The sequence below is a fragment of the Halichoeres trimaculatus genome, unplaced genomic scaffold (assembly GCF_033239565.1).
Source record: "Halichoeres trimaculatus isolate MK-OKI-2021-1 unplaced genomic scaffold, fHalTri1.1 fHalTri1_scaffold_16, whole genome shotgun sequence".
Classification (NCBI taxonomy): Eukaryota; Metazoa; Chordata; class Actinopteri; order Labriformes; family Labridae; genus Halichoeres; species Halichoeres trimaculatus.
This window is the reverse complement of record NW_027437194.1, coordinates 17,843,228-17,855,000: the sequence shown is the minus strand read 5'-3', so window position 1 is coordinate 17,855,000 and position 11,773 is coordinate 17,843,228. Positions and strand designations below refer to the sequence as shown.

General features: G+C 40.4%; 2 protein-coding genes across 2 annotated transcripts in view; both read left to right on the top strand.

The window, feature by feature from the left end:
• Positions 1-523, top strand: part of LOC141805525 (uncharacterized) — a 3,562-nt gene extending 3,039 nt beyond the window's left edge. Inside the window, exon 3 of the mRNA XM_074690624.1 lies at positions 1-523. This exon is cut by the window's left edge and continues 1,108 nt beyond it. Coding sequence (XP_074546725.1) covers positions 1-159 — 159 coding nt within the window. The 3' untranslated portion in view covers positions 160-523.
• Positions 524-2,897: 2,374 nt separating this feature from the next.
• On the top strand, positions 2,898-7,512 carry tmem119b (transmembrane protein 119b). Its single transcript, XM_074690841.1, has 2 exons — positions 2,898-3,060; positions 6,147-7,512. The coding sequence occupies exon 2, from the start codon at positions 6,163-6,165 to the stop codon at positions 6,988-6,990; it is 828 nt and encodes a 275-aa protein (XP_074546942.1). The 5' UTR covers positions 2,898-3,060; positions 6,147-6,162; the 3' UTR covers positions 6,991-7,512.
• Positions 7,513-11,773: the final 4,261 nt, after the last annotated feature.

Here is an 11,773-nt window from a genome sequence, read left to right as displayed (position 1 = left end):
TCTTCCCTGCTCCCAGAAAGAAACTACACCTACACCAGGCAACGCAACCCTGTGAGCAACGGCGTGCTGGTGATGCACACAGCTGAAGACAGCGATGAGGATGGAGGAGATAATCTCACTCTGAGCAGCTTTCTTCCAGAAAATGATCGTTATGTGTAGATGGGAGTTTTAAAACAGACATTTTCATTTTGAAGACTCTTCCTGTATTTGGTAATGGTTTCAGTGACACGTCCTTTTTCTGCAGAAGAAGAGACAGAAACCTCAAAGTCACACACAAAGATGACAGTTTGTGAGATCACGTTATCAGATGTTTTTTTTTAAGCAACAGTAGAGACTCTTTTTATGCTTTACAGCCTCAGAGGACTTAGAATGAGAACAGCGATCAAAGGTTTATTTTTTCACATCCTGAGCTGGACAGTGATGGTATTTCACTCAGCAACAGGAGACAGGAAGGCTTGTTTTGTCAGGGGATAACTCCTCTTCAAAGAACCGCTCAGTTAACAGGAGCTTCTCTGGTAGCACAAAGGCTTGATCTGTATATACGCAGTCTTTTTTACAATAATGTAATTTAATGTGAATGAGTTTCCATGTACAGATAAAGTTCTGTTTTGAGATAATTTATTGGACCATAGTGTCTTTTTTTAGAGCACCATACAGCTTAACTTTCTGGTTGTTTTCTTAAGGTCTCATGTTAATTACCGAGTCATCTCCCCACACAAGGCTTTCTATCTGCTGATAATGCAAAATATTTTTGTGACAAATCAAAAAACAAAGGCTGATCCCCATGATAGGCCAGACCACAACCTGCATACTGTCAGAGCCCACAGGAACAAGGTTAAACCTATCTTTGCTTCTAATGAGGAAATGACTGAAAACATTGAGCTGCATTGTTTTTGAACAACTCAATGCCATCAGTGCAACAAGTGCAGTTAGTGGACACAGGCCCTTATATAGTCTTCTTCTGTTTGCAGTTGGTGGACTAAGGCCCTAATTCTTGTTTCACTTAGAGGACATGGGCCCTTATACTGTTTCATACTGTATGTAGTAAGTGATTATAGGTCTTTATATCCTCTTATTATATATATAGCTAAAGGACACATTTTACTGTACGCAGTTAGTGGGTAAAGACCCAGGGTTAGTAGACATAGGCCCTTTCAGTGTAATGTAAGCAGTTACTGGGGGCCAGCCTTTATGCTGTCTTTTACTGTATGAGGTTAGAGGACACAGGCTCTCAACTGCCTTATACTGTGCATAGTTAGTGGACACAGGCCCTTACACCATTTGCAGTTAGTTGACACAAGCCCTTATTGAGGACATTGAGGACAGGAGCCCTCATATTATATGCAGTTACTGGACACAGGCCCTTATACCGCATTCAGTCAGTGGACACAGGCCCTTTTAATGTATGCAGTTAGTTGACACAGGCCCTTATTGTGGACATTGAGGACAATGGCTCTCATATTATATGCAGTTACTGGACACAGGCCCTTATACATAAGCACTGGGAGCACAGGCTCTTATACCACATTCAGTCAGTGGACACAGGTCCTTATACTGTATGAAGTTAGTTGACACAAGCCCCTTAAACATTAGCATTGATGACATAGGCCCTTATACTGTTGCTGTCTGAGAGTTTGTAGCCTGCTTCTCCTAATGGTGAGTATGTGGACCTCTGTTGGTCTGTTTCCCTTATCAGATGTTATAAACAGACAGAGACGAGTGGACTAAAGCTTGGAGATGAACCTGAGACAGAGTTGAAGACTTTATTCATCTACAATGGTAACCTGCTGTACTGACAGATTTGTAACAAAAGTATAAGAAAACAGATCAGACTTTATCGAAATTGAAGGGTTGATAAAATTCTGTACTTGTAACATTAAACAAAAAAAAATCTTGATATTTTTAAAATCTTTCAAAAACACAGTACTTTTTCATCCTTACATGTTTCTAAACAGTTCATAGTCATAACAATACTGAGCACTCTGTTGACTGAAACACTTCCCTTATTGATGAAAGGCTTCTCTTTTCAGCCTGGTCTGGATTTCATACTTGCTTCCCTTCCTGTGAAAAGAAAACAGAGCCCTGAATACTTATGAAGCCATGTTTTTTTTTTCTCTCTTTCTTCTTCTGCTTTTTTTTTTTTATCACGCTGAGCAACTGAAACAGACACTTGTGATTATCAACAGAAGTGACACCAATGTAAACTCTGAGGATGCAGGACGTGATCCCATCCTGCTTATGACCATATAAAGCTTGACTCGCTTTGATTGATCACACTGCTAAGCTGCCAAAAATGCATTCATAAGCAGTCACACTCTGGCCTTTTAGTGATCACACACATACACATGCACACTAATATATGCCATGTGAAATGGATTGTCTGATTAAAAGAAAGTCACTCTTTCTTGATGTGTGCCCCTCTCCTGCCCCCCTTCCTTCTTGGGGTTTATGGGTATTTTGGCCACACAGGAAACAGTAACCTCTTCCTGCATTATTGGGTCACTCTTACAAGCTGCTCTCTGACTCTTTTGGTGCAGCAGGTCTAACTTAATCACCGGAAGCAGAGGTTTGAGGGAGTACAAGGCTGTCACTACAAAAAAAAATCTCCTATAAGACAAAGACATAAGTGCTGATGATGTTTGAAGGCTTCTTTATCATCTTTTGAAGGGCATTCCTGTCTGTGCACGTCCAGTGAACCACACATGAGTCTGGAGGAGAGGTCCCTGCCCCCACTACACTTTATAAACTCCCACCTAACAAGAACAATCTGTGAGCAGGCCAGAGAGCGCAGACACTCTTGGGGGAACTAAAGGGGGGAGGAGAACAGAGGAATGGCAGAAGGAGGGATTTGTCCTCCTGGTTAACGACAACTTTTTTCAGACTATCCAGACAAATCTGCAGCCTGAAATCTGAAACTGTAGAAGTGGTGTGGCTTGCCCAGCTTTTGCCACTTTACACTGGGCTGTCTCTCGCTCTGTTGTTCACTTTTTCCACGCTGGCCACAGCCATCCTCAGTCTGAGGCGACTCCAGTGGAGACACTTCTTCCGTCACAGTGGATGGTGAGTCAAAATTTCTTAAATTCACATGGTTTTCCTGCACAGTTAAACCTAAATCAGGGGTTTCTTTACATTTCTTAAGCTCTTTTAGGAAAGCTTCATGTTTGAGAAGGAACAGCATCATGATGCATCTGCGCAGCATCCAGCCACAGGAAGTATGAGGCATGACTACCAAAGTAAAAGACCGTTTAGTTTCAGCGCTTAAAAGTGGATCAAAGAATCTAGGTCATGTCTTTTTTTTTCTTCTTTTTAGTAGAAATCTGCTGACTTAAGATTCCTCCAGTGTGTGTGTGTGTGTGTGTGTGTGTGTGTGTGTGTGTGTGTGTGTGTGTGTGTGTGTGTGTGTGTGTGTGTGTGTGTGTGTGTCTGTGTGTCTGTGTCTGTGTGTGTGTCTGTGTGTCTGTGTGTCCGTGTGTGTGTGTGCATATGGCAGCCTTATGTGGGTATGTTTATGTGTCTGACTGCACAAGCATGTGGGGCCGTGTATATTTGGTCTGGGGGTTGAGTGTATGTGATTAATTTTGTAAAAAAGCAAAGTGAAAGAAAAGAACCACCCCACAGCTCCCCGCCCCTCTTTTTCCAGATGAGAGCAGCGTTTCATGTGGCTCAGCTTACACACAGATGGAGCAGAGGGCTGATTGTGATCTAAGTAGAAAATAAAAGAAAGTTTGAAAGGTCAGTCTGCCAAATTTGGAAAATGAACTCTGGATCATCTATGACATCATAGCATATGTTAATTATTAGTTCAAGCATGTACCTTTCCAAAACTTTATTGACCAGTCTCTTTCAAACAGAGCACAGTGAAAATTAAACCATGCTAACTTTTGCAAATCACAATCATTTCATGATGCAGGCACTACAGTTTATGGTTGCAGCAACTACCTGGATGGGATTATGTAATTGACATAAATCTTACTGTATTTAAAAAATTAGGGCACACTAAATTAAGTTAGATGATTTTTCTTACAGTGTTTTCCACCTTTAAGTGCTGCTGAAAAAGCAGAGACACTACCATGCCAAGTGTGATGCTGATGATGTAGAGAGGAGACAACAGAGATGGACAGGGAAGAAGTTACTTCAAAAAGACCCCACAGAGAGAGAGGACAGTGTACCCAAGAGGAGAAAGTTATCTGAAGAGTTAATAACCTATACAACCATCCTTAAACCTTCAGTCACACCAGAAATTCCCTTCAGGGGAAAGTCTCCAAAATCCAGGTCCAGCTCTCAGCCTGGGACCTCACTGTGAGGATACAGTGAGGTTATTGAGGAATAACGCACAGAGTAGCACAGGCTGCCTATTTTGCCTCATGTGAAATGGTGAAGAGACAAAAAGTAATGTTTATACGTTTTTTAGGAAAGACTGTTGAAGTGTTAGAGTGAACACAAAGAAGACATTGGTGTTTTTGTCACTTTCACATAGTGATCTAGAATAAAAAAATGTAGCTATTCAACCCTGTTACTGCAATTTAAACCCTGTTATCACATCACATTAATTGTCCTTTAAAGAGTTAAGCTACGATATGTTAAATGTGTTGGAGTAAATATTGTAAAGTAGATAGAATAGAATCGAATTGAACTTTATTGTCATTGTAACAAGTACAACGAAATTGAAGTCACAGCAGCAGTCAAGAAAAACAAAAGTAAGAAAGTGTATAGAAAGCGCAAAAAGGTCCATAAGAAAATAGATGATGACAGCTTGTCCATCATTGTCCAGTTCAGCCAGTCTCCACCTCCACAGGGTCCAGGACTGAGCTTTTTCAGTCATGCTCCATCTCTGTCTCCTGGATCCTGTCTGCTCAGAGCAGGTGAAGCTCTTCCAATGTGGCGTTGGTGTCTGATGTTAGCTCCGTTAGTCATGTCTGTGAATAGCATGATGCTACTCTGCCCTCTGTTTTTCCCTCTGTTGCTGGGTTAGCACGGCTAGCTCGTCCATCTTATTGGAGATAGATCTTACGTTCCCAATAACGATGGATGGAAGGACAGGTCCATGTGGTCACTTCTTAGCTCACACCTGAGAACCAGCACGTCGTCCTCACTTCCTTCTCCTCACCTTGTGGGAAGACATCAGGCCTTGCACCAGTTAGCATTGACATGCTACAGGCTGCTAACAGCTGAATTCACATGTAAACAATGCAGCCATGGTTACATGTAGGATCTCCAGACAAACACAGGAGAAAAAGTATTAAAAATATCGCCGAAGCCAAAAAAGTTTGGTGTCCATGACCAACAAATGAACCTATCAAAGTAATGACCCACTCCAAATACAAAGATGACGAAAAAGAGACAAAAAATTTACAAGAAACAGACAAAGAAGAGAGAGCTGCTGCAAGAGACAGCCATAGCCAACAGGGCGGCACCTAGCAAGCAAATACTGAATTTAGTAAAGTTAAACATCCCACAATTGAAAAGTTTGGCAGGATAGATTTCAAAAGTTGGTTACATTAATTTAAATCCAATAAAATGTGTAACCAGATGGTTATTCAGAGACAGAGTTACTTATTTTCCAAATGGCAAAAAAATTACATTTAAGAAACCCATTAATGCACTTTTTTTAGGTTCCTGAGTGTATCATCAAGTATAGCAGATTGATGTGTAAACTGAGCCAATCAAGTCTTTGATAGTTTATTACCTATTATTAATGAGTGCGTAACAGAAAATTAAAAAAAGGAAGGTTTGTTTCTCAAAAACTGTGAAATGTCCTCTAACTCTGAAATGGCCCACAAGCAGTGTGTGTTATTTAGGAGGAAGTGGGGAACATTGCAGCAGTCATGTGACTGTGATGTTGTCACTGATTGGTGGAAATGGTAGTGTTAGTGCTTTACCCATGTTACAAGTACACCTAGTTAGCTCTGCCACATGGTGCACCCCTCATAAGACCAGTATAACTGACTATAAACCAACTGATCATGTTGTTTTAAGTTTGATAAATAAAAGCTTGTCTTAGACATCTTGCATCTTTATGGGGAGAATATTTTTCATCCAGATCCAGAGCCTTTGCTGAAAGTTTGAAATAAACATCTGGGCAATGCATCAGAGGCAGAAACCTGTTCTACACATGTTCTGATGTTTGACTTCACATTTATTTTCAGATCCTGAGGGGACACAATGCTCCCCACGGCCCTTCATCTGACCAGCCTGTGGCTGGTGTTTTGCCTCAGCAGCGGATCGGCCACACCTCTACCTTTCTACAGTCTTCTCGAGGGAAGCACAGATGAGGAAGAGCTCACTAACTCCACTTCCTCTCTGCCCACCAGCAGCAGTTCCTCAGAGAACCAAACCACCCCAGCCGGCCCCACACATGTGGAAACCGAGTTTCTGAGTCAGGTTAAAGACTTTCTGGAGGAGAACATGCTCCTCATCCTTGTTGCGAGCTCTTTCATCCTCCTCTTCTTCCTCATTATCTGTGGGGCCATTTTCATGAGCCGCAGGCGCAAAGTCAACGCCTACTACCCTTCATCCTTCCCCTCAAAAATGTACGTCGACCACAGGGACAAACATGGAGGTGCTAAACTCTTTAATGAAGTGCCAGAAAAGGCTGCACCTGAGCAGGAAGGAGAGCCAGTGGATTCTCACAGGCAGCTCCAGGCAGACATCATGAGGGCCGCAAAAAGCCTGCGCACACCAAATAAATCTCCTCCTCCTGCTGCAGAGGGAGCTGACCTCAGCCAGAAAGAAGCAGACCAGAGAACAGAGGATAGCTCAAAACCAGATGGCAGCGTGGTGGAGCAGCAGACTGAGGAAACGGTGCCATGTGAGCTTCCAGAGAGTAAAAACACAGCAGCAGGAGCAGCAGAAAGCACAGAGATGAGTTGTCCAGAGCAGCAAGATGATGAGGAGCCTCTGACTGGGAGGAGCGTGCGGCCTCCGTCTCTGCACATTCACAATGACTCTGCCACGCTTCAGCTCATCGCAGGAGAGAAAACAGCTTTCTAGAAGGAAACTATCCAAAAAATATGTCTCAAAGTGGTGGAATCCTGTTGCCTGAGTTAAGCTAAATTAAATGTTTAGTCTTTTGCATTATTTCTGTATTATCGGATTCATCCAGTAGCCTGATGCCTGCTCTGACTTTATATATTACTAACGCTGTGTTACAAACATGTCATTGTTAACATCAATTATGAACCATATAACTGTTCACGCTGTGATTTTTGTCTCTAACTCTTCCTGTATTCAAATGTTTTAGAATAATATTCAGCAATACAATGCTCCGAACTTTTCAGTTTTGTGCAGAACACCTCACTTGGGATGTGCTGTTATACTGAGCATCAGCACAGATGGGATTCAATCACAGGCAGGAGATTACTGGGCTGAGTTTTTAAGGTAGCCTAGAAAAGACACTTACAATACATTTGTATTTGATTTGTTAAATAAAGCTAAAAGTTTCCTTTAGGATAATTTAAAATGATGCTCAGGTTTAAACTGGGAAATACAAATTGGTCAGTTTACCCCCAGATGGCTCAGTTCACCCACTGACTTGAATAAACTTAGCCCTAAGCTGGGGCAAGTAAGAGTCCCAAGACCACTTTTTTAAGGAGTCACATTATCTTTGCTTTTTGTCATGCATTTCCATTTTCTCTGATATAAAGGTGAAGTTTTTGTTTTACTTATGAAATTCAAAAAAACTAAAACTCTATTGGTATTTAAGCCCACAGGGAACATCATTCAAAATTTTAGCAGAATTTTAAAAATTGTGGGGGGAAAAACTAATTTTTCCAAAATTTTGCTATTGAAAAAAATATATATTTTTTTTTTCTATTTATTTATTTTAATGTAACAAAAAATCATTTTTGTTACAAAACAGCCTGGGGCTTTTTCCTTAAATTGAAAAACACAGCGGGGAAAAAAAAAAAAAAAGAACAATATTTTTGAATGTTTGCATGAAGATAACTGAAATGTTGGCTCAAAGAAAAAAACTGGACTCAGAAACAAAGTATTTTTGAGAATGCTTACTTTTTATTTATACACATTTAAGGAAGCATCACTAAAAACATATAAATTACACAAAAAACATTTGGACCCTCTCTTAGATTCAAGCCAGTTTGCTTCATTGCATATCAAAACATCAGTGCAAAGGGTGAGATAAAGTGGGAGGAAACATTGAGAATGCTGTTATAACTCCATCACACATCAATGCTCCTTCTCCTCCTCCTCCATCATTAAATCTCAAAAGTAAGGCTCAACTTTGTACCAGCAGCCCAAACAGTGTTTATATTGTGCGTTTATGTGACAGGCTAACAGTAACAGGTTAATCAGGTTAAAGGACTAACACAGAAAGCCTGGTGTAACACTGCTACAGACGACAGGTTGACAGAGGTGTCTTTGATACATTTGGTTTGTGTCGTTGATACTGCAGGAAACGGAGGTGGTGATGCTGCTCTACTGCTACTTGTTCTCTCAGCAGCAGGAAGGAAACGGTGACGACTCGCTCGGAGTGTGAGGGGTTGGTTTAACTGCTGGCTCTGGCTGCCTCCTGCTGGTCATCCTGTTGCTTGAGGCGATAGTCAGCCAGGGCAGCCTTGATGGCATCCTCAGCAAGCACTTAGAGGGAGGGGACACAAGTCGATGTTAAATTAACAAATATAGATGGAGGTTAAAAAATAATGCGAATAATAAGAATTGATCAAACATACTGGAGCAGTGAAGTTTGACTGGTGGGAGACTGAGCTCTTTGGCAATGTCAGTATTCTTTATCATCAAGGCTTCATCCACCTGGAAAGACAAACATTTAAATAACCAAACAGAGCTTTTCCAAGCAAAGATAAGGCACAAGCATGGAGGAAATAACGGTCATGTGCGCAGTGTTTTCACTCACGGATTTGCCTTTCACCCACTCAGTGGCCAGAGAGCTAGAAGCAATAGCAGAGCCGCAGCCAAAAGTTTTAAACCTGGCATCCACAATCTTCCCCTGTTCGTCAACCTCGATCTGCCAAAAAAAGAGTTTAAGGATAAGCCTTAGTAGGAAAAGACTCTTGTGTAATTTTGCAAAACAGAAGTGTTTCTTCTCTTTGACACCAGTGGATTACAAAAAAAAATCTGCAAATATTCCAGTAAAACCCACTAGATAATGAAGGAACAAGCCCTATCTGCTCAAAAGAAAAAGTCTGTGATGTGAGCACTGTGTGTTTTCCCTGTGTTAATGTAATTAGGTCGACAGGATGTAATCCATCCATACTTAGTGACAAACAAACCTGCAGTTTCATCACATCTCCACAGGCCGGAGCACCCACCAACCCAGTCCCGACATTTTTGGAGTGTTTGTCCAATGTTCCAACATTTCTTGGGTTTTCATAATGATCCACCACCTTCGGAAGAACACACAGTAGACATTATGTCAGGAACCAAACACAGTTTGTCATTATGTTTCCTGTCGACTGTTATAAACAACAGTGGAGTAAATCTGACGATGCTGGACAATAGCAACGTCCTCAGAGTTTATACAGAAAAAGAACATCTAAGAAGCAATGAGTTTGGATCATTACGTAAGAGACGTAGATGTAAACAGATTAGCAGAGGTTTCATTGTGGACCATATCGAGGCCTGCATCCTGCCCCCCCTTTCCCCTCCTCACTTCTGCTGAGTCACTCTGAACAGACAATGTGAGGGTGGCCTGTACACCCAAACAAACCACGAAAAAGGACTACATTCAAAACACAGAATTGGATATTTGAAGGTGGCTTTAACTTAATTCTATTCTTTGAATTTAAAATACTATGAAGAAACTCTTCAGTAACTAAGAATTATAGAATTATAACCCATGATTGTTGTGCGTCACAGTAAAAGACAAAAAGGATAATTACAGTATATTTAACTAAAATTCACTCAAACATTAAGTTTAAATCTAACCTGAATACATCATTGATTTTGAATGTAACACAGGCTTATGATGTTACATCACACTTTGACACTCTAATCAAGCATTTGCATATGTCTGCGTAGTTAAAGGATGCTCACTCTCTGAACATGAGATGCATCAATTCCACAAGTAGGACTATTACAGAACAGGTGTCTGACACGTTTTATTTGTCCTTCACACTCTTGAATCTTATTAATCGGATGGAATCTGAAGCATTAAACTGCAACAGTGGCTTACTGTAAAGCAGATTATCATGCTCATTTAACCTTCAATTTGCTAACTGACAAGCATGTAACAATTATGCAATGCAAGTTAAGTTAGTAGTTGCCAAATCGTTAGTTGAGTTAATTATTGTCACTCTGATGAAACACAGGCAGACTGATGTTAAGACAACGTTTCTCTTCGTTAATCCTCACTTTATGTAAACCATATAACCACCATTTACTCTAACTGGGCTCTTTTTTAACCTATGGCAACTAAACATTAGCCAAACAGCAGCTACCTGGCTAAATAAATTAGCTTTATTGAAACAGCCGTCTTGCCTTCTTGTGGTAGCAGCACTGGGTGATGAACTCTGGAGCAGAAAGCGTCCTGGTGAGAAAACCCAGGGGACTGAGACACTTCTTCGCCACGGTACCTGCCATGTTTCCAGAAAGAGGGAGAATGACGCAGTTTCAAAACAGAAGAGCAGCTCGTTGTCAAAAAACCGGCGCATACGTCACATACAGGGGAGGGGCTAAAATGATTACATTTGCGCATGTCCGTTTTACATCAGCCGGTGCAGGGACAGTGACATAAACACGATGTTTTCGCTCACATTTAAACCTCATAGTTATGAAACTATTAATTCAATAAACCATGGAAAAAAGAAATGGAGTAGCACTTTAGTCTCCTCTTATCTGTCAAATGAATAGTTATGCTCATAACAATATTAGTTCTTGTATGAATTCAATGCCTTTTCTTTAATCATTCCTAATTAATCCTTAAGTAAAACAAGATAATTAAAATTATTGTAGGAAATGTGTTTACCTTTAAAAAAAATGTGCTTAGAAGTTGAACGTTAAACTTATTCGAAGCGTTTTTTGTCATTTCTAGTATATTTTTCAGACAGTCAAGTGTTCAAGTATTTAACCATTTGAAATCATTAATATGTATACCTAAGTCATTATAATAATATAACAGCGTAACGCTCAACTTTACATTTGGTCTTGTGTGCAACATTTGCAACACATACGGTAAGAAACTCATCAACTCAATTTTTCCTTTTTTAATGCAATGAAAAATTTTATAAAACATTCACAAGTCTCAAGGACAGTGTTAACATTTGAAACCAAAGAACCATTCATGCAGGACATACTTGTACTGATAAATTAGAGTCAGCCATCAACCTGATAAGCATGTTTTTGGACCATGAGAGGAAGCCAGTTGGGGATTGGAACCAGGGACCTTCTTGCTCGTTGGCAACACCACTAACCACCAACTAACCACCATGCAGCCCTTTGATACTTACATAAGCAATGTATAAGCAAGGTCAGAGGTGATTAAAAATTGTCACATTTGTTATCAGTGATGAATTTTGCTGTAACTCTGAGTTCTTTTGAAGTAACTCTGTTCATTAGTATTAATGTCAGTATATTGGAGTTGTTTCATATAAATTTAGAGTAGTAAAATAAGGTAAGCAATATAACTTTATTTCACCACTTTTTTAGGAATACATGTTCTGAAAACAACTGTGTGTGTGGTTCAGCTCACATGTTTTGTTTGGCTGTCTGTGTTCATTCTGTGAAGTATTATACTACTCAGCGTTTTACCATTGCACAACATCATCATATGATATTTAGGGAACTGCACGACAACATTGTT